General features: G+C 34.5%; 1 protein-coding gene across 9 annotated transcripts in view; it reads left to right on the forward strand.

Moving 5' to 3' along the window:
- FUT8 (fucosyltransferase 8) overlaps positions 1-24132 on the forward strand; it is a 195936-nt gene that overhangs the window by 169600 nt on the left and 2204 nt on the right. For 8 of the 9 annotated variants that reach the window (XM_025049113.1, XM_006915132.3, XM_015591970.2 and 5 more), the window contains 3 exons: positions 10784-11030; positions 14747-14923; positions 19490-19640. In XM_025049113.1, the coding sequence (XP_024904881.1) occupies positions 10784-11030; positions 14747-14923; positions 19490-19640 (575 nt within the window). The remainder of the gene's footprint in view (positions 1-10783; positions 11031-14746; positions 14924-19489; positions 19641-24132) is intronic. The other variant, XM_015591971.2, reaches the window with a different exon arrangement.

Genomic DNA, 24132 nt, shown 5'->3' on the forward strand with positions numbered 1-24132 from the left:
TATACACATACATACATATATATAATATTTATAAGCATTTAGCACAGCACTCAGCACATGGTCTCAGTAAATGTTAGTGTAATTAAAAAACAGAGACTCTAGCTTATATGAGGGTAAGACTTAAGTTATAAAATCCTGTAGCCAGAAGCTGATGTTTCCAAGATGGACCCTGAGCAAGAGAGAAGTCACTTTGCAGAAAGGAAAGTGTAGCTGACCTGCACAGACCATGTGGCCACAGAGAAATGGTAAGATTTGCAGGTTTCCTATTTCTTATAAGATGCAGTTATACTTCCTGCTCTTTGTTTCTTGGCAATTCTCTTGTATTCTTTGCGTAATCTTTTTACTTGAACTAATTTGCCTAGGTTTCTAGTCCTTGCAACCACTGATCCTTGACTAAAACAGTTCTCAATAAGTATTTTTTGGTTGCCTGATATTGTTGAGAGAATAGTCATGTACAAGTTTTATTCTAACAAAATTGAACTATATAGTAGTAGCTTCAGAATTACAATACTCTTTATTTTATGAATTTTATATTCTACTTTAACCAAGCAAGCAGTATCCACAGGCATAAGTAATATTCTATTTTTCATCCTCTTATCCTTTTCTTGTTTTGTGGTATAGCTGCCTCTTATCTCCATGCTTCAAGGAAAAGGAATAAGAGTTTGTTGGTACACAAAGAAAAGGCATCCTTTAGAGACAAAATGTAACACAGTCTTATTATCTCATATAGTTGTTTCTTGTGCATTGAAGCCTAAGAAGGGCGTTTTGGGTCACATCATTGATTCATCCAGTTCAGTACTCTGATTTAACAGTAGTTCTTAGTGACATTTTATGGGAGTTATAATTGCCATCCATGATGTCAAGGTCTAAGCATTCATATTTTTGCACAAACATATAATTTCTGGCTTTTACCTTCTCTTGGGATAATGAGCTCTGTAAGAATTCTACATGTTATGTAAAATAAGACTTTATTTTATTTATTCTCAAACTACTTCCTTCAAGCATCAACAAAAGATCCCTAATTCTAAGATTTGGAGAACACATTCTTGGACACCTTATCTAAATCTTTAATGATTTTATAGTTTGAACATATCCCCTCTCAGCTCTCATCTTTTTAGATAGAAGGGAATCATCCTGTTGTCATTTGGAAGATCTTCCTCCTCTTAAATAATATTATTTCTCTTTATTCTTGAGATGTAGTAATTGAATTATACAAATTTATTCATACGTAAACACAAATGTGATCATCCCCATGCATGTTGAATTGACTTAAAAATTACTTTGTATAATCTCTAAAAGTCCTTTCTGTAATTTTTAAAAATTGTTTAGAAATTCCATTGATACCAATAAAGTTAATTATTATAATAATCAAGGCTCAAATTTGTTTCTGAAAATATTGTGTGATTCATCTTGGATTCCATCAGTTATTATATCCTGAATTTTGGATCGTATAGTCAGAAGTAGATACTTTAACTTACAAGGTCTTCATGAGTGAATTGAAATTTGTGTATTTTTATTTATCCCTAAATATATCAAAAGGGAAGTTAAAGGAGAAAATATTTTTAAGGACAAAAATATTTTAGATTGCAAAATATTTTTGCTTTAATGTTTAATAATTTAAATAGGTATATAGAGACATAATAAGGAGAATGATTTATAAGTTTAATAAATCTCTATGATAACTTTGCTTGTAGATTCTTTGTTCTAAGGTAGGCTATTTCTCCTTTACGGGAAGCTTCTTATATAATTATTAGGAAATAATACTGTCATAGGTTGGCTAATTCACATTCTCTCTTTACAATCAAATTGTGAAGGTATTATTAACTCTTAACCATGAGCTTTAAGTTAACTAAAAAGCACCCTAATTGTTTCATACCAATAATTTAAATTTGAGATAAGCTGTCTGTAGCTATTATTTTTTTCTTCAAGGATCCCAGTACAAACCCAAAATGACAATGAATGAACTTGTTTTGTTAAGCCACAATTCACATCTACTAATTGATTTTTGTGGGTACGCATGATCACTGTTTTAAGTTTATGTCCTTTGCTTAATATTAAATTCCTATATCTAGTGTATACTGTAGAGAGAGATCTAGACTGACTTTGTGTGAAACTTTAAGGTAATAGAGTAGGGTTGGAGATAGACTTTAAACTCTACAATCAGAATGTCTAGTTTCAACTCCTGTTTCTGATTGCTAGGTGGGTGACCTCGAACAAGTTACTTAATTTCACCTGTAAAATGAGAATAAGCGAATACTCACCTCATAAAGACTTTGTGGATTAATTGGGACAATGTATGGAAAACATTTAGCACTTGACATATAGTTGATGCTTAATAAATGTTAGCTCTTAGTTCAAGTTGCTGATAGGGAGGTGGGACAGGAGGGTGTGGGTGCAGAAACTATTTTTAAAATGGCTTATAGCATAGCTCATTGAAAAGGAGTAAAACATGTGAAAAGAATAGACTCTGGACCCTCATTCCTGCCAGAATCTTTATGATTTGGAATGAAGATAAGATTGTATAAAATATTGACCTCTGTTTTGGAGATCTACCAGGTAAGACTTTGTGGCCTATTGATAAATCACTAACTACAGGTTGAAAAATATGTTGCATATGATGAGAAACAGTAGATAACTTTCCGGGCAAGGGAGTGACAGAGTTATTTCTTTGCAAATTTTAGTTCAGTTTCTAAAGAAGGGTGGGGCGGTGTTGCTCCTGCTTTAAGCATAAATAAAAAATATCATGGGAACAATAGTGTAAAGTATCAAATCTATGCAAAGCATTATCTTTTTAAAACAGTAACAAGCAAATGACTACTTTCAACATCTCAGATATCTCTTCGCCCTGTGCTACATTTATCTTCCCCCTTCTCCCTTATTCTATGCTTCATTTGTTAAGGTTTCATGACTTTTACCTCAAAGTTCTTTTTCTTCATTTATGGATATCCCCTTCTCTTCCCCCAGTTAAACCAAAAAGGGTAAAATATAGCCATTCTTTTTGAATAATGTCTTTACAGTATTTATCTTACTTATGACACCAGAGGCTATAGATTATAAAGTATTAGCTCTCCTTCTATAGATGTAACATAACCCAGAAGAGGAGAAAGGGAAGTCAGGTGACATACCAGATTGAGAGCAGCAGTGACAGTAGGAGCTGTGGCTTGGCACGTAAAGCCATATTCCACTCCTCATCTTCTTTCTTCCATGGTGGAAGAGGAGACAGCTGGGAAAGAAGACATATTTTATAGTCTGAGATGGCAGCAAGAATTAAAGATGAGAATGATGGCAGCATCCTTGATTCTTGGAGCTGCTGGTACTTTATGAATTGATTTAGCAACTATATGCCAAGTATTACACTAAATATTTTCCATACATAATCCCAGGTAATCCACAAAGTCTTTATGAAGTGCTATTTTCTTATTTACATTTTACAGATGAAGTTAAACAACTTATACAAGGGAGGTTTGTTTCTCTGATCCCTGTTTCAGTAGGTTAAGATGTCTATTTTATCAGCATTTTGTATAGTGCTTTAGCAAAGTGCTACACTTGATTGTCTTCTCTTTGCATATCTCACAAAAGTCTTAACTGTTTTGTTATTTCCTTCTTCCAAAATGACTCTGTATTTTTTTTTCTCTCATGGTAGAGCCAGAATTTCTAGTATGATTCTTGTACCTTAGGGTTTTAGGATTGACTGTTAACCTATCATCAGAAAAACCCAAATCAGGTCTTCCTGATTTAACATAATTAGATGATAACTTAACAGAGAAATTACTAGTATAAAATTCCCCTAAGCAAAAGAGAATGCAGCATATGCGAACTGACAGCTCTATCCTGTGAGATCCTGGAGGCACACCTGCACATCAGTTACACCTTTCAGAGATTCTCAAGGAATAAAAGACCATTATTACCTTGAGGTCCTTCCTCTTGGCTATTTCTTTCAAGGGAACATGACATGTGATGAAAGAATAAGAGGAATATGAAAGTGGGGTTGTGATTTTTTGTGAGAACGGGAGAAGAGAGGTTGGGGTTTGGCTCTTTAATAAATCTGATGAAATTAAGCCTCGTCTTACCACTACTCTCCATTCCTCTATTCTCTTGTTTCTTGCCAACGAGAAAAGGCTGTTCTAAGATTTTTTGGGATCCTTTAGGTTAGAAGGAAGTTCTAAGTTAGGAGAAAGTACTACATTATTAAACAAACAAACAAACAAACAACTCCCTAGAGATGTAACATAACCCTGTAACCATGGAGTTCTAGGGCCTATATAATCTGAATCATCAAAGAAACTGTTGACGGTATCCCCTTTATGAGCAAGCTGTCTGAGGACTGTATGGAACCTTTTGGCAAAGTAACATATATGTATATCTAAAAGTAAATGACTAAATTTCTTTCAGAAACATTAAGAATGACTTCTGGGAGCCTTCTGTTTAGTTGTGTGAAGCAAACAAATCTCTTTGGTCTTTTCTCTTTTGACACCATCCTGCTTGCCTTATCCTCATCTGCATAACTCACTAAGATAATACATTTTTTCCATTAGTCGTTCTTTTAGTCTCCTTTCTAGAGTTAAGTCTGTCAGAATATCATTGAGGTCAGTGAACCATGAGTGTAGTTGCCTTTGCAAGGCATTTCTCTTTCTAGTAAAAGCAGCAAGCACCTCCTAAGAAAACTGCACAATCATTCCCGTAGTGTGATATGCTAATTCTCAAGAATGTTGCTAACAGTGCACTGTGTTTCATATGATTGAATTTAGAACTTTTCACTCAGTCGGTTGAAGGCTTCAAACTGGCAGTAATAACAGTCTTTTAAGTTTTGGCTTAAAGAGCAGTGATAAAATTCATATGGCAGGCGACAGTTCCTCATTCAAGTTCAAGAAGAGATCTCCGTCAGAGTAGAGTGGTTGAAAAACAAAGGGAAAGTCTCCCAGATGTTCACTTTTTAATAATATATCTTTCTTCCATATTTTAAATGAGAACAGAGCTCAGTCATTAAATGAAGATATAAATATTAATGTCATAATTGTTAAAATCTCAAAGAAGAGACCTCACACATTTATGTGACTTTTTTTTTTTTTAACAGCCATCTTTTGTGTCCAAGTAAAATCAGGAAAGCTCCTCCATGCCTCTAGAGGTCTCACGACAGCTAGTTAGCTTTCAGTCTTGATTTCCTTTACTCTTGTCTTTTCTAGCAAGTCTCAGAGAGTTTAGTAAGAACTTAATCAGCATCATATTTGGCCACACAGAGTTAAAGAAAATGTAAATGCCAGAAGTCCCAATAGTCTTTGTGGATATAATTTAAGGATACAAATTCTTTGCCATAATATGAGCAGGAAGTAGACAAAACTTAATGCTATTCTGTACTTTCAGTATAGAATAGAATTTTTATCATTAGTGATGATAATTCTATCAGAACTTTCAGATAGCTCAGAGTTGCTGCTCTTCAATTTGAACATTTGTTGAATATTTTGAAAGAATAAAAGCTGCTCATTGTTCTATTGCCTGTGGTAACAGTATGAATAAGATTTACTTTGGGTGTATATTTTATATCTCCTTACATCTAATATATTTGGGAGTTTATTTTTGGCTCACTGAAATGGGGCATTTTGATATATTTTTTGTAGAATATGTTATTTTGGCCAAAAAATCACTTCCTGGACCAACTATGCCAGCTTGTTGAGAATTATTCAGCAGAATTTATCCCAGGATAAAGAACTAATATTTTTTGAGAATTATTATGCATCAGGCATCATGCTGAGCTTTCTCCATGCAATATCTTAACCTTAGAATAACTCGATGAGTAAGGTGCTATTATCAATGACATTATTCAAATGAAGAAACCGGGTGAAGTTAAATATAGCTTATTCAGAGTAACAACTGTTAATGATTGTTAATGATAGAAGATTTGAACACCAGTTTTTGTGATTCTAAAGTCCATACTCATAATCACTATGCATTACAGTCATGGTACTTTGTGAATAGACATTTGCTTACTGTATTTTGTTTGATGTCTGTCCCTGCTCTAGCCTCAAATAGGGCCATGAGTCTCAGCAGTTGGCACAGTCCTTGGAATGGCAGTTAGGTGTGATGGCACCTAGCAGCTATAACCATTCAAGACAACTCTTAGAAAGGGAATTAAAAACTCGTTCTATCCCTCTGTACCTATTTGGAGGAAGTCTGGACCCATGTGGGAGATTGAAGGAAACTGCTTTAAGAGGCTTGAGTTCAAAAAACAGACAGCTTTTCTGGTTTGGTATTGCCAAAAAGTTACTCATAATCTCTTCCTTCCCGCAAGTGAAATTTAAGTTCCAGGTAGTGATGTCTTGCTGGAGATTTTTCTCCACTGGCAACCCTATTACAAACCTCTTTGCCTTGATCATTCTGAGCTCTGTGAGTTCTGTCTTCAGGAATTCTGCTTCTCTCACAAATCAGAATGATAATAGTTGCTTAGTAGCAACTGAAGAAACAAGACAGTAAATGCAGAAGAAATTCCATGGACTGGGGACGCAAAATCTTTTCCACCCTCGAAACATTTTTCATTATAGCAGAATCTATTCATTCCTTGTAGATATTGAGCTTCTCAAGCCCTTTCTGTTGAGTCTACTGAAGACTAATAACTTTAATTGACTAGCTCCAGGGCTAATGTCTCTGTCTTTTGTCACAGGAAATGATGACAGAGTAGTGCTTTTAAGTGGAGCTGTTATGAATTGAGTAGTAGGGAAAAGCGCTTCTCTAGAGTTACTTGCTTGCAACTGTGGAGATCCTCCCTTTCCAAGAGCTATCTATGCTTCTGGAAGGGAGCTATAAGTATACTAACAAGCCTTTTGAGTCTTATCTGCCCTTAGCAAAGAGAATGACCATATTAAAACAGGATTATCAACAAGAGGAGGGTGTCTTGAAAATGCGTCCCTGAAATAATTGGTAAGGATCATGTCAGTTCAAGTTGAACGGGGCCCTCAATTGTGTAATGACCAGGCTACTTTGCACTGATTCTTTAAAAATGAATAGCGTCGACTTATGTATGACTTAAACTTATAAAACATTCTCTTGCTGGAAGGTTGATGCAGTGTATATTTTTTACAACACTAAAGTCTTCATAGAATGGCAGGGTACTCTTGATTGATCAAAGGGACCATACTTAAATGACTTAAAATATATATAGGTTCCAGAAAGCAGAATGTAATATAAGTAATGGAGTAAACACTAGAGTCTGATCTTAGCCCTTTTATTAGCTGTATTATCTTTGAGAAGTTCACTTAACTTCTCTTAGTCTGTTTCCTCTGTAAAATGAAGGAGTTTAAGTAAATCTGTGTTTCCCGAACTGAGACTTAAAACAGATTACTAGAGATGATTTTAGGTGGCATATGAGATAATTTCAGGCAATTTCCTGATAAAACATTAAAATAAACATTAAATCACAAAGTTGAGAAAGTGATTCCTTTTTCAGTCTTTCTGATTATTCCAAAAACAAAGTCTCAGTTTGGTATAAAGATATTTTTAATAGTTCTTTAATACTGGATAATTAGGGTTGGGGGTAGAGTGGGCTGGGGCATGTACTATGAATCTTTCATTCCTCAAGAGTTTCCATACAAAGGAAATAAATTCTGCTCCTGAGAAAGAAAAAGTACGGAAGTGCTTTTTTGCTCTTTCTGTCTACCTCATTTCCCTTCCACTTGCAAGGAAAGTAGTGTGTTATACAACTGGTAAATTTGAGAGAAGGAACCAAACATGTGAGGCACAGCCCTTTCTGGCTTCTCTCGTGGTGTGGCCCATTCTCAGAAGACATGTCCCTCCTCCTCCACCTTGTAGTAGGCCTTGGTTGAAAAACTCTACTTAAGAGGGTGAGAGGCCAAAAATAAAAAAAAAAAAAAAAAATCGCGTTCTTCAATTCATCCTTATTGGCAATCAAGCTGATATTTTGATTGCCATTTTATTCCTCTCTGTTTCTCATTTAGTTTTAAACTCATAAGAGATATAAAGGAGAAAGCAATTATTACCCCTTAAAATATCACCAGTAATCTCCTTTTTTAATAGAAATCTGGCTTGAGCTCAGAGCCCTTTAATAGCAACATACCTATATAGAATTTAATAACATGGTTTTGTTTTCAGTGTAGTTATATTTATAGCTACCATCTATAAAATAAATTCATTTAAGTTTTAAAAAGTGAATTCTTAAAACATTAAATAGTACAGATGGGACATGGATATGGTAACAATTATAAAGGTAGTATGTAAATAACTAAAGTTTAGAAAACACTGAATAAGATTATCTCTAGGATCTATTACGGATTTAAATTGTTTTGAATGTATATTCCAATTGGATAAAAAATGTGTGATAAACTAAGTAAAAGAAAGGACCTTCTAATTAGCATGTACTGTGTTATTTTCTTTCATTTCAAAACATATCATTATCGAGGAAGCTAAACTTTTATTCTATGCCAATTTTTTCTTTTATAAATTTAAATATTCTTTTCTTAATATTTTACTAGGCAGTGAAGTATCGATATCTTTTTTATGGCATGTTTGTTGCTGATTCTATTTTATTTTTCTTTCACTGAAAGCCGTCTAGTTCTGGGTGAGGTTTTTGTGAACAGGAACTATGTTATCACTGTATATTCCTCTTAGTACAGTACAGTATTTGGCACATAGTAATATTCAATAAATAGCTGAACAAATGAATGAATGAATGAATGAATGAATGAATGAATGAATGAATGAATGAATGAATGAATGAATGAATGAATGAATGAATGAATGAATGAATGAATGAATGAATGAATGAATGAATGAATGAATGAATGAATGAATGAATGAATGAATGAATGAATGAATGAATGAATGAATGAATGAATGAATGAATGAATGAATGAATGAATGAATGAATGAATGAATGAATGAATGAATGAATGAATGAATGAATGAATGAATGAATGAATGAATGAATGAATGAATGAATGAATGAATGAATGAATGAATGAATGAATGAATGAATGAATGAATGAATGAATGAATGACAAAGAATCAACAAAAATAAACTGAGTTCTCTGTCTTGAAGGTATAGGTGTAGTTTCCATGTCTTTCTGAAAGCTGTCACTAGGGCTAGCTTGTAAGGAAGATGATGCCTTGGGTCAATTAGAGGGTAACACTTTCATGTAAGTATAATTTGGAATTAGTTACATGGAACATTAGAAGAACCTTGTTAGGAAGAAATTGCAAAAGGAAGATAGCCGTACTAATTTTGCCTTTGTTTATGGTAATGTATGAAAGACTAGGGTCTTCTTTTCTTTCTCTCTTTGTTTATAAAAAAGAACTAACTTTCTCCCTTCCTTTTTTTCTCTCTGATTCATGTGCTACTTCTCTTATCATCTCCACATTAGGGAAAGCACCCCATTTTTCCCAGCCTGAGGGAGACTTTAGAGTTTAATTTAAAATGTACCTCACTTTTTCCTCAAAGACTCTGAATTACAGTTTCTCATCTGATAAAGGTGCCCAGCTCTTTCTTAACTGGCACCCTAGATGAACAACAATACTGGTGGTAAGTTTTTTTATTGCCACTTATTCATGCACCAAATTTTATGTTTCAAGGACTGTCTACTAAGAATCCTGAAATGAGTTTTACATAACAGAAAGAATATTAACCAGATGTTTTTAATTTTTAGTTATACCAACTGACTTTATGATAACCATGCAGTTTGTTTGAGTGATTATATTCTCAGATTGTATAATTTATTTCAAAACATTTTGCATATGTGCAAAAAAACAGAACTTGAGGATTGTGTTTTATTTTGGTGAATACATTTTAAATAAATCCTATGTTTATTCTTTATAAGCACATTTTTTTCTTTAATGGTCCAGTGATTAACTGTGATTCTAATTTATTATGCACAATGACAGCATCTTAACTAGAGTTATTTTGTATGTACAGGTTAATATTTTCTGTTACTTAAAATTTAATTTAGTACATTTTATATTTATGAAATCTCTCTGCTTGCTATCTTTGTGTCTTCTAGTTTTAATATGTGGTCTTTAATATGTAAACATTAGGGATGCTGGCTATCACATTTTGGTTTGTTTTTATTATCTTATGTAATTGATTGAACAGTAACGTTAATGATATATAGAAGTTGGATTCTGAAAGTAATCATCATCTACAAAAATTAGCATCTAATTTCTGTTCTAACTTTAAATTAATTTCCAGCGAAACACAGATTCTATTATCATAATTGTGAATATAATGGGCCTACTTTGGCCAAGAAAAAAGGACTTTAGAATTATCTAATTTTTTTTCTTCAAAAGATACAGATACTTAGCTTATAATCTTTAGGTATCTCTAGAGTCATTTGCTCTGTCATGAAAGTAATACAAGAGCCATTTGCTGTAATGACAAGCTGAAAGTTTTGAGAACACTTTATTGTCTAATGAAAAAAACAACAATTACAAAACAGAACTTTGCCTAGCTGACTGTGTTCACTGGCAATATGATTATTCTCTGATTAGATACTTTTAGTGGTAGATACCATCCTTATCCAGGGTATGATGTGTTGATTGGCATCATATTATGATAGAAAAAGGCTATGGACTTGAGAGGCACACCAACCTGAATGTGAAATTCAGCTCTGCCACTTTTGCGCTAACTCCTTGGGCAAGTTACTAAACTTGCTGTGTAAAGTGAAAATTATAATACTTCTTTAGAGTTGCTATGAGGATGAAAGCACACAGAGTGAGTTCTCATTCAATGGTAGTTGTATAAGGAATACAGTTTGATGATGTTGATGTTTTGATATTCTCTCAGGTGAAATAAAAGACAAAAATGTTCAGGTGGTCGAGCTCCCCATTGTAGACAGTCTTCATCCTCGTCCTCCATATTTACCCCTGGCTGTACCAGAAGACCTTGCAGATCGACTTGTTCGAGTCCATGGAGATCCTGCAGTGTGGTGGGTGTCTCAGTTTGTCAAATACTTGATCCGCCCACAACCGTGGCTGGAAAAAGAAATAGAAGAGGCCACCAAGAAGCTTGGCTTCAAACATCCAGTTATTGGGTAAGAATCTGATTTGTTCCTCCCAAAGTGATATGTAGCAAGGATATATACTTATACAATATATACCGTGAGCTTTACAATATATAGTTTAATTTTCATAGCTTCACCCAAAATCTGAGCATCTAGAGTTCACTTTAGGCCACAGGGAGACTATTCTTCCTTTGTTCACTTAGAATAGCTGAGTCACCATACTTTATTCAATTTATTTATTCATTATTTTATTTATTCATTCAACAAATATATTAAGCTCATATTTCTGAAATTAGCTGTCTCTCCTGGGGAAACCAGCAAAATTTTATTTTATTGGATATTATATATGACTCCTGCCTTACTGTAACAGGGCCTTGAGATATAGCTGTCACATTTATACCTTTTTAATTGCATCTTATTCTTAGGCTTCATTAAATTGCCACTGGTGATTACTTTGCTTTCTTGATATTGTATTTTCTTTTCTGTTTTGGAAGCTATTTTGAGAATGAGACTATCATTTGTATTGTAACATAATGTTAAAATTATTATTTAGAATGATCTCTTGGCCTACTTGTGAGTTACAATATACATGTGTATTTAGTTTCATGCTTATGTTAAGGGAGATATATGTCAGGAAATTCTGAGAATAAGAAAAATCTAAAAGAGCATATTTACTCACAAGCATGTGCTCCTCTACACATACATAAAAAGTTATGGAAGAGTAGTTTTCCCAGGTCCTGATGCCAGATTTCACACTATGGGAAATATTCATTGCCTAATGGAAAGAATACTGGAGTAAGAGGTAAGAGATTTGGGTACCATTCCTGGCTCTTTCCTAATTCTGGCCAACTTAATAATAGTATTGGGTTTTGATTTTTCCATCTGTAAAGTAGGGTATGTAATACCTGCCCTAAAAATGATGATGTATAATATAAGGATTAAAAGAAGATTTCAGTTCTGTGAGAAAAAATGCACTGTAAAATATCATAACCTTTCAGAGAGACTGATGCTTAAATAATTTCTGAAAATATGCTTGTAGACCAGACTATGGCATTTTGTGGCTTATCCTGTTTGTGATAAAGTCAGCTATTGATTAATATTGACACATGTGTTGATTCATTCACTTATTTGCAGAACATTTATTGAATACCTGCTACTGTGGGGGACAGAGATTAATTTTTTTAAATGGCTTCTTCCGGCTCATTGCAGTCTATGAGATGCGAGACTTACACAACTAACATTATGTGGGTAGAATGCGATAAATACCCTAAGGGAAGCATAAAAAATATTATGAGCAGTCAGTGAAGGAGAAATGTACTTCCATCTGGATCAGGAAAGGCTTCATAGCTACATTGTTTGAACAGGATTTTGAAAGATGGAGAAAAATAACAGTATAATAGTTAAATTACCAAAATACCTTCAAGTACATTATCTCATCAATCTTGAAACCCAGTCCTCTGAAGTGGGCAGAGAGAATTATTTTACAAGTGAGGAAAGAAAACGTCTGCCCAAAGTTCCAGAACCTTCTTAACTTTGGCTTTCCTGTAGATTTACATATCAGAAAGCAACCCTTATTAATTTTCCATGGACCATCCACCATACTGAGAATTGGCCAATACAGAAAATTAAAATACCATAGACAACTAAGTTATTTGCACATTAGGCAGTGTACTGTAACAAAAGAAGGGTGCACTGGGATTCAGAAATCTGGGAGTCCCATCTAGCTTTCATCACTAACAATTTACCTGACTTGATCATTCTGGGCCTTCATTAATTGCCACCCTTTCTTCATTTGTTTAAAATAAAACTATTTTTAGGAACTAGATGAGGGAGAGTATATAAGGTTTCTGCTAACAATACTAAAGAATTAGATTTTTGCATCTACTCATCATTCATTCACTCTTTTATTTTATTAATGTTTGGTGCAACGGGAATAAATAAAATCAGATTCCTTGCCCTTGAAGAGTTTGATATCTAATAGTGAAAATCAGTTAGCTACATGATTTTTACTTTTGTAAAGACTGGGTTGAAATGTGTATGAGAGAAACCAACCTCCCTTTACCTTATGTTGTCTTTTTATTGTCTTCAGAAGCATCAGTTTCCTTAACTGTCAGATGAAAGAGTTACATTAAATTAAATGACTTCTAACATCCTTCTCAGGTCTAACATTCTGATTCTTCCATAGAGATTTTATTAAAGTCCTCTGTCAAATTATTAATCCAGACCTAATTTCAGGAGCACTTGGAGGATTGAGAAAATTGCTTAGTAATACTCTGCCACTGTCTCAAATGCTCTTCTTCCTTTTATTCTTCTTTCTACTATTATAGCTCTTCTTCGATTTTATTTTTATTTTCATCTCTCCCACCCCACTTCTTCCTTTGCATGTTAGTCTTCCTATGTATAGAAGTTATTGACCCCTATTTGAAAAGCTAGAGCTAAAGAAAGTACGTGGTAAAATCAGAATATCAAATAGTATTTCTTCTCATGAAAATTTTCATTTAAATAAAGTGTAATTGTTATTTTTGTCCCACTTTATCTCTGTGGAGCACAGTGAACAATTCTGATTTTCTGAGAGAAGCAGTGCTTGGGAAGGTTGTGGGGAGGAAAAGATGATAGACGTATTCGTATAATAGTATTCACGTGTGGACTTTAGTCTGAAATGCAAAGGAAAGACTAGTCATGAAGATGTCAGAGTGACTTCACTGAAAGCAAATCCTCACTCCAGATTCATAATAAAAAGCTGGCTTTTGCTTGACCTAAAGGGACAAATCTACCTTTTTCCATTTTCAACATATAAATAGTAGTTTAGTAATTTGGGGAGGAGGGTATACAGAAATGGCAAATCTTTTACTTTTGTAAAGATTGGGTTGAAATGTGTATGAGAGAATGGAGAGTTTTAATTGATGAAAACAAACTATAATTATTATTATTTTTGTTTTCATTAAATTACTTCAGAAGCCCTGAGATGGGAGGAGAATACTTTGAAAGTCAATGCCTTATTCAGTACAGGACAGTGTAAACCTCTGTCCTCAATTTTACAGTTTTAGAGCTTTTCTTAAATAGGACAGATGAAATCTATATCTGCTTGTGTTTGATAGAGTGAAAAACAGAGAAAAGGAATTCATTATGCATACAACAAAAGGGCTGGAATGGCTCCATGGACTTAAAGATAGTAAGAACCCTTAAAAGGTTTGCCTGCTTGATTGTGTTATAGGAAGAATCCATGCAGGTTTGTGTTTTCCTTGGGCAGCTTTTAATTCTAGCAGTTGGCAGTTACTGTGGCTATACAGCGTAAAATGAAGAAAAAGAAAACTTGGCATTTAAATGTTACAAACAATATATTCAATGTTCTATAATAACAACTGTGAATCTTGGTATCAAAAATATATCCAGTCTGTTCTGGAACACTGGTTGGAATTTTGCTGCCTAGTATAGAGCATAACTCTGGAATCTCCCACTTATTCCTGATATGCCAATTACTTTCTCTATAAGAAAGCATTCTTCACAGGCTTTACTTATTTTTTCATTTTTCTTGTATTGTGTTACTATGCCAATGTATTTAGAATATATGTGTTTGAATTCTTAAACAATTTGTTTTATTTTTTTAATGGTGAAAATGAAAGAAAAATTGGTTTAAAATGTACTAAATGCCACCATGAATAGGGGTATAAAGTTGAGTACCCTAAGAGCACTCAGTGGATCAGAGCATTATCATCAGAATCTGACTCTCTCCCTCTGCCCCCCAGAGTCCATGTGAGACGCACAGACAAAGTGGGAACAGAAGCGGCCTTCCATCCCATTGAGGAATACATGGTGCACGTTGAGGAACATTTTCAGCTTCTTGCTCGCAGAATGCAAGTGGATAAAAAAAGAGTATATTTGGCCACGGATGACCCTTCTTTATTAAAAGAGGCAAAAACAAAGTAAGTTAGATGAACTAGTGATTCTAGAGTGGGACTCTTTATTTGAAAGGAATCCTTAATTCCTAGGCCTGTGATTCTTGTTATAATATTATTACTATTGAGGTTTTTAAATTCAAACAACTGTGTAACTTGTTAATATAATCAAAGCACATGTGAGGTGCTGACAAGGTGCAGATTTCATTTTGAGGGCTTTTTTCCTGGTTTGTAGGCCGCTGCCATCTCACTGTGTACTCACATGACCTCTTTGTGTGCTTAAAAGAGAGAGCAAGCTTTCTTGTGTCTCTTCTTGTAAAGGCACTAATTCCATTATGAGGGCCCCCCTCCTCATGCCCTTATTCAACCCTAATTACCTCCAAAAGACCCCATCTCCAAATACCATCCTATTTAGAGGGCTTAAACAGAGCAGGGACACACATTCAGTCCATAACACTAACCACTGGACAGGACTGTTAGCCATAAAACTTTGCAGGTGCTTGCCCTTGCTTACCTTTGGGAAGCTGAAAATATATGTAAAATAGAAGTTTTCATCTTATTAAAAATTCTGGAATTTGGAAGTTATGTTAAATAAAGGTACAGAATCAGAAGATGAGTTTTGTAAGTGCAAAAAAAGGAATACTAGTATGTATCGAACAATAATCATCATTTACTGAGCTTGCCCATATTTCAGGCACAGTGTTAGGTGCTGGGGATTCCACGATAAGCAAGACACTCTCTGTTCTCAAGGAATTCCAGTCTATCAAGGGAACAGATAGTTACTCTGCAGTATGAGTAGTGCTACTATAGAGTTAATATTGGGTGTTATGAAAACACATAAAGCAGCAATCCTAATTGGGAATTTATCATAGGATCTGGATGAACTGAGAGTTGGTCTTTATTTACCATCAATAAATAAAGGCTGTATAAATATATGTAAAAGTAGAGAATGAGTGAGAAGAATAATGTAGTCTTCGCTCTGCTCAGATATCATCTATTCCAGAAATCATCCCCAAATGCTCGACTAAGTGTCCCTCCCTGGTGTATTCCTGTTAGTGTGTAGCACTTGCTTACTTCTGTCCCCTTCACTAGATTGTAAATACTTTAGACAACAGTACCTAGCTGTTGTAACTAGTGCCCAGTAAATATTGAATTATGTTTATGTGAATCCTATCTATTTGAAAGCATTTATTAGCAGTTAATCATTTGAGCTATTTGACTATTTAATTTATTTCTTGGTCCCTTTTTTATGTCACAAATGGGAAGAAAAACAAATTTAGAATGAGAACTATAATGCAGGTGTTTATCCAACTCACTGGATAATAATTTAAATCTTATTTCTACCTCCTAAGATTCAAATTAGCCTGATATATAAATTGCTTTTTCCCTTAAGTCTCTGTTGAGTATAGACACACACACATACACACACACTATAAGCAAAGGGCCAAGAAATTCATCAGCCAAGAATAAACCAAGTTATGTAGTTATAATTCTTATATAAGAGTCAGGGGTTAAATGAACATTTGGTCACAAAACACAATAAAAATTTTCACAAGTACTTTTCCAATTCGATACCCAAACCTATTAAAGAGAAACAAAGTAGAAATTGTTGACCATGCTCCTTTCTTTTAAAATACCAAAGTGAATTTGTAGCTTGGTTAAAAAAATATGAAAACTTTAATTTTATCGACTCTCATTTGTTCTTGAATGCCTCACAAGCTTTTTTCCTATTTAATTAGCACAATAATTTATACTCTAGAAAATATAGAAGTTAGTAAGAATACAAGCAAGGAAAAAATATTACTCATAATCCCATTACTCAGTGGCAACAACTGTCTAAATTTTGACATATCCCCTTCAGTCACTTAGTTACACATATTAGTAGTTGATCATATTCTACATAACTTGAACTTTTTTGCTTAATAGAACAATAGATCCATTTTCCCAGGTCACTAAAAAAACATTTTAAACATCTTTTTTAATGACTACGTATCCACTATATGGATATGCCATTGCTTATTTGATCATTCTCCTAATATTGGATAGTTGGATTATTTAATTTTTTACTCTTACAAATAATGCTATGATGTGTGCCTAAAATTATCCACATTATTTTCTTAGATTTCTAGACTTGGAAGTATTTAGATAAAAATATATGAGGTTCTTACAACTTTGAGCCATAAAACAGCATTATATATTTATACCAAGCAACCCTTGTAGTACAATTGGCAGCACTGGATTACAGGAGTTGTAAAACTTGAATTTCTTTTTTTGTGGTCAGCAGCTGGTAACTCCTCTCCTCATGGTAGTTCAGCAGCAGTTTCCTCCATATTCTTTTATAAATGTGGCATTTTATGCATATTTTTCCACTTTGGAAATCCTTTAATTTTCTAAGTCATGAAGAAGACTATCTCTCTCCCTCAGTCTGGAGAAAGATTTCAGAAAAGAAGAATTTGATGTTAGTGTATAATTTCAAGTTAGTCCTTTGTGGGTGATATAAAAATACAGTTTTATAAGATGGAAGAAGAAAAAAAAATTTTATCATTACCAATCTCTTTAACTTCACAGTGGAAGAATTCCTCTGTTAACATACTTATGGGCAAAAGACAAGAAAAAAGTATGCTTGTACAGGAAGTTCCATGCTCATTATTGGAGATGCAAAATCTCCCTCTCTCATTATTCACATTGTTTCAGTTTGTTTTTTTCCACTTTCAATGTCCTTCTTCAAGAGTCTTCTGCAAACAGAGATAAGGCCTGAGGAACTCAAGTGCTCTGATGGTGTAGTTCCAGGGAGGGGCTTTTAAGTTAAGAAGGACATTAATGTTAGTGCCCCTTCTCAGCAAAAGGATCATTCTTCTTTGTTTCACTGAAGCACCCAACCCTTGCTGACAAAGTCAGTCTTTATTCAAGGATAAAACCTTGAATAAAGGTATATTTTAGCAATTCCCCCTCTCCTTCACCCTCCAGCCTTTTCATATGTATTTATTGCTGTTTCTGGCCCCTGCCTGTGTATGCAACTTTGCAGGAATCACGTTAAGTCTTTTAGGTTGTTTTCTTTCTAGAACAAATGTGACATTTCCTTCATCTCCCTAATTCAGAGCTGAGGAGGGCAAAATGTCAAAAATAATGAGGCCAAATGGATCTGAACACTGAATACCAGTCCGAAACAGTGCTCAGAGAGTTTGCCTTCACACTCATTATTAGAGGCAATGAGAAAAAAATCCATGGCGACTATGAAATCTGAAGCAGCTGTTAGGAGATTAGGAAAAAATCCCAGACACAGGTAGCATGTATTTATTCACATAGCATTGTGATGCAAAGAAAAATAAGATATAGTCCCAATTTGAGTGGAATGCCATGTGAGAAACAAACATGTAAACTAACTCTTAATGTTTCAGGGTTTATAAATAGGAACTATTGTTCTTCCGGCAAATATTTATTGATCCTCTGTTGTATTCCAGATTCTTTTCTAGGTGCTGATAATAATAGAGTGAACAAAGAAGATGAAATGCCTCTCTTCAGTTAGGGATGATGGAGGTTGGGAATGCATGTAGGCAGTAAATAAACAGTAAATATGTATTATGTCAAATGATAATAAGGGCCATGCAGAAAAATTAAGCAGGTAAAAAGATAGAAATTACCAAAGTCCTCACTAACCAGGCTGTATTTGATCAGCGACCCAAAGGAAGTAAGGAATAAAACAAGATGGCTGTCTGGGAGAAAAATATTTAACAACCACAGCCAGTATTTCTTGAGCATTTACTACATGTCAGATGCTCTTCTGAGCACTTTACATTACTTAATGTATTTAATTCTTGCAAAATTATATAAAGTAGGTACAATGATTATCTCCTTTTCATATAACTTCCCAAAGTTTGCAACTTAATTCCGAAGCTCTACGTCACGCACTGAGAAAATTTATTCACTCTCTACTAGAGTGTAATTAAACCTCTAATTCAGAGTACAATCATTTGAACATGGTGGACTTTTTAAAGACATCTTGTTTTAGTATTTTTTAAATATTCTATCTCAAGACTACAAAAATGTTAATTGTTGGACATCTACAAGAAATTTGCTTTCATAAATGTATTAGAATGGTTTTCCATTACTGTTATTGGTTAAGGTGGTGCTTCAAGGATGGCGGTTAGGGAAGGCAAGTCTGAATTATCGTGAATTCTGAGTTAAAAATTTTAATTAAGTTTAATCATGATATTTATATTCTAAAGGAAAGCTCAGTGAGCAAATGAAAGCAGCTTGACCTCTTAGAGGTCACTCATTATAAAGAAAATAAGAAGCCTTCTGTTTTCAAATCTTTTATGAATTGGGAAGGGACCTTTGATGCATCTATGTGTATTTTATGTGACATGCCCATAACATTTAACATACAAGGCACTCCAGAATGGTTTCTTCCCCACTGATAGATTTAGAGATGCTTCATTGACTATTCTCTTCAATGCCATAATAGTAAAGCTCTCTTTACTGTTAGAGAGGTGCTCTTGGTCACAGGAGCAGGTCTGCCTCCTGCTGATGGGGTACTGCTTCTTGGTGGAATACTGTGATTTCAGTGACTATGTATAAATTTCTTTTCTTTAGGTATCCCAATTATGAATTTATTAGTGATAATTCTATCTCTTGGTCAGCTGGACTACACAATCGATACACGGAAAATTCACTTCGGGGTGTGATTCTGGATATACACTTTCTCTCCCAGGCAGACTTCCTAGTGTGTACTTTTTCATCCCAGGTAAGTGATAGTAGAGTATTTTTAAGTGGCCAATACCTTTTGGTCATACTGAGGTCTGGAAGTTCTTGGTTTATTTTTGTATTTATTTTTAATGTTAGTTATCATGACTCAGGTGCAATTTTCCTAATATTTGGGAATGATCCCTTTTGTGAAAGCATGAGAAGATTCCCCCAAGATAGCTACTTATGTGCACTGAATATTTAGTTGTTTACAAGTAATGGTTCAATACATCTCCACTGAAGCCAGCTCCTGGGGTTGTTTAAAGTACTTGGCTTGTTCACAGCATTTAACAGAAACAGCAAGTAATTAAGCTTACTTAATACTTTCTGATTTTTGCATACAATCAGTATGTAACCAGAATCCATCCATTTCTACACATCAATGCACTGAAACTGAGAGGCTTAAATGCCCAGCATTTTGTTTTACTTGATTGCTTTATAGAAAATAAGAAAGAATAAATATAATTCCTCAAGTCCTATTACATTTCTACCAAGCAAGAAACTGTACATTAAATTTAAGCAATACCATATTACAATTATTCTTTGAGTTTAATTCTTGCAGATAATTACATGTTATGGGTTTGGTGTATGTATTTTTATGAGTAGTACAATCAGCCTTATATTCCCAGTGGAATATCAGCATAGCGATGTTTACTGTGGATATTATTCTGCTCCTTCATTTATGTGCATATTATTGGTTAGTTCATTGAGTAATTTGTTAAATTTTGTGTGCTCAGAATTATACCAGATGCAGAAGGGATTTCAAAGGAGATGAAGATACAGATCTTGCCTTGGTCCAGAATCTAGTGAGAAAAATACTCATGAAATAACTAGAGAACAATTACCAAGAAATATAAATCACATAAGAATGATATATGCCTAAAAGCTTAGAAGAAGTAGAGAAAAGAAAATGTGAGTAGGAAAGCCACATCATTTTCATGGGAATATGCTTCAGAGCATATAAAAAAAATGGACAGTTTTCTATAATGTGACAGTGCACATTGTCACAATAGGATGGTGATATGATTTTTGAAAGGATACCTACCCCAGCAAAGCCTATATGAATTTCTTCAGTATGGAGTAAGAAAACAACTCACTACCCAAAAAGAGAGCTACACAGATCAGGAGTCACATAGGCAGCAATCCTACTTAGATGGGAAAATTTCGTTGGCCTTCAAGTTCCCATGAAGGCATCCACTGCTGATGTTTCTCCTTAATTGGGGTGACGAGCCTGTCTTTGAGAAGCTCCCTTTACCATTTTCAAGGGTCAGGTTGTGGGGGAGGGGTAATAACTACTTGGTCTCTATCAACTGTTTTAACAATCTGGCTATGTGCCTACCTGATGCATATAACAGGTGCATATAACTAGTAACAACCTCCACATATTTTTGAATGCTTGTTAGAATAAGTAAATCAAGAGTCACTTTCCCAGATATGCCACCCCTTCTGTAGGCCCAGACTTTAGGCTTGTCTAAAGTCTATTCCTCTAGTCAAGGAAGATTTCTTGTCTTTAAAATTTAATAGTTTTAATTAAAATATTGCCAATATTGGCATTTGGGGCCAGATAAATTGTTATGAGGCACTGTCCTGTGCATTGTAGGATACTTAGCAGCATCCCTGGCTAATAGCATCCTCACCTAAAGTTCTGACAACCCAAAATGTCTCCAGACATTATCAAATATCTGGGGTGACGGAGGGCAGGGGCAAAATCGGCCTCGTTGAGAAACATCGCTCTAGTTATAAGCCTTAAAATTAAATAAATATATACATGTTGGAACATTTACCAACCTTACAGGTAGGTAGGCACTGAGACTTACAGGAATGTGTTCTATGCTTTGTTTTCCTTCTTCCAGCATTAAAGTCACCATAGGACAAAATTACTTTCTTTTAATTCTTTTCTTTCCCCCTATGATGCTTTCAATTGTCAAATTCCAAATTCACACTCAACACAACAGGCCTCACTACACTTTGAATCAGATTTTAGAAAATGCAGAGGGGAAAACCAGATAGTACATTCATTTTATTCCAGACAGGTGGCTCTGGATAGGAATTTTCATTGAGGTATGGCTCATGAAACAACAATAGATACTGTTTTCTCATTGAATAGCAAAACAAAGGAGTTTACAGGAAAAGTGCACAAATATCCCATCATCATCCATTGAGACAAGAACCCACTTCTAACTTTTCACACTGGGAGACCCTCCCAGCCCTGTCTGTTCTGACAAAAAAGTAAGATCCCATCTGCTCTGAGAAAGCTTTGGAGGCTCAAGTAAACTCAGCTGGTTGCTCCTCGGGGATAAAATTCAGACTAATGGACTTCACACTCTTTTTAATTTTTTTTAATACAGTCATATCTGTATTTTATCCTTTGTCAGAATTTTTATTCTTTGCTATTACTGTGTGCCTAGTGGTGTTCTAAAAATAATATAGTGCCATGTCAACACAGAATGAAATAAAACATATAACATGTGGCCAGCCACTGCTTCATAAACTAAAGAGTTTGCCCCTCTCAGTCATGCCACCTCTCAAGTGTCAAATCTGAGTTTAACATCAGCTGAAAGCCTCCATTTACCTGCCACATTATTTGGATTTGTAAAGCCCAGAGAGGAAGATTAAATGCAAACATCAACATTATAGTAACCTTTCTAGCTTTTTGCAATAAATTGCCCCATTTTAATATAGAGAAAATTTGGTACTCAGAATATTATATATGGATCTTAAGGATTAAATATTCCCTGTGGACTTACATCTCCACTACTAAGTTAGTATTATGCATGGAGCTGTATTCATTCAACGGATACTTACTGAGTGCCTATTATGTGGCAGACACTGTTCTAAGTATTTATCCTAAGGCAGTTTAATGTATGGTTGCTAGCCAGAAAGAGGGTTAATTGTAGCTCTGCCATTACTAGCTCATTTTTTTCATTTAAAAAATTTTTTGGAAATTTATTTAATCTTTCTGTGGCTTGTTTCTTCGACTATAAAATGTGAATAATAATAATAACCACCTCATAGTGTTCTTATGAGTTTTTGAGTCTGAAGAGAGAGCACACGCAAGCGCACTATTAGAACAGTGCCTGTGCCATTATCAGTGCTCATTAAGCTCAGCTGCTATCATTATCCTCATTATGAGAAGGATAAAGGGCTTTACACAGGTTCACCTCAGTGTCTGAAATTTCTACAATTTGTTATTTCTTTGGCTTAAGAAAATACATGTGTTATCCAGCAGACTAACACATCAGTAACTATTGATATCAAAATGTAAACTGATAATTAGGAATATTCCCCCAAAAGGAGGTCTCTAAGAGTGTGAGACTGAGGATAATGTTTTCTTTATGAGAGTGAGATATTTAATAGTGGAGAGAAGGAAACACATTAGAGTTTATTGCCACAGTGGATGTTGTGGTCATCCCAAGGGCAATACAAGGTCATGCGTTTCTGGCTAGGGATAATTGAAGAGTGGGTCGAGGGGCCCTAAAAAGAAGACTCTCAGGTTTGTCTGAGGGTGGGCTTGGCCTCATATTTTATCTTTCTGGTGTTAACAATCCAAACATGGAGAACAGGGTCTACAAGAGAAAATATGCTTTGCAGTTAACTAGCAGACACAGACTGCCTGGGTTCAAAACCTGCACCTTGGGCAAATTCCTTAACTGACCTTTGATATCTGTAAAATGGCCATAATAGAATTATATGGTGCTACTGAGAGGATTCAATTAGATAATACCTAAAAACAATATCTGACAGCAAAAATTCAGTAAATATTAGCCTCTATCATTTTTATTAGACTTCACTATTATTGGAGTGCTTTTTAATTATTTAGTTTCTTCCTTTCCAGAGTCTCCACTTGGTTTTGTTTGCAGCCTTTGGCTGAATTTAAAATTCAAGTTCCAAATCTTTTTGAGCCTCGTTTTGTTATAATCTCAGTGTTCTACCAGTTATTTTAATTGTACCATGACATTCCTATTATGAAATTAGTTTGTTGATGAAGTAGCAAACTTGAATGCAAAGTCATTATCTTGGTTCTTATATCTAGTTGAAATTCTAGCACTAGAATTTGGATAGATCATTTAATCTCCTTGTATTTTAGTCCCTATTTTCAAAATTAAAAACACTCTCTGAACCTCATTTTTATATTATATACAGCCTTTGAAAAGCACCCCTCAAGTTCCTAAAATTCAGATTCTTTAAGAAGTTAAGATGCTGATTAAGATGCAGATTCCATTTGCTTATAACAGTTAGGAATGAGCATCTCCATTCAATTTTTGACTTCATGGATGCCAAAATTTTAAAGGATTTCTGGGTAATCCTAAATTGCTCCGAGCAGATTAACACTTAGTATTAGTACTATCACTTTAAATAAATGCAAGCATGTTGGTATAAGAACAATAAAACTTCCTTAACTGAGATAACCCCACAACTGGAAATTTAGGAAAATGCGACCTGAGTTGAGTTCTCTGTTCACAATGTATAATGGAAGGATTTTCTAAGCAAAA

This window comes from Pteropus alecto, unplaced genomic scaffold (assembly GCF_000325575.1).
Source record: "Pteropus alecto unplaced genomic scaffold, ASM32557v1 scaffold276, whole genome shotgun sequence".
Lineage (NCBI taxonomy): Eukaryota > Metazoa > Chordata > Mammalia > Chiroptera > Pteropodidae > Pteropus > Pteropus alecto.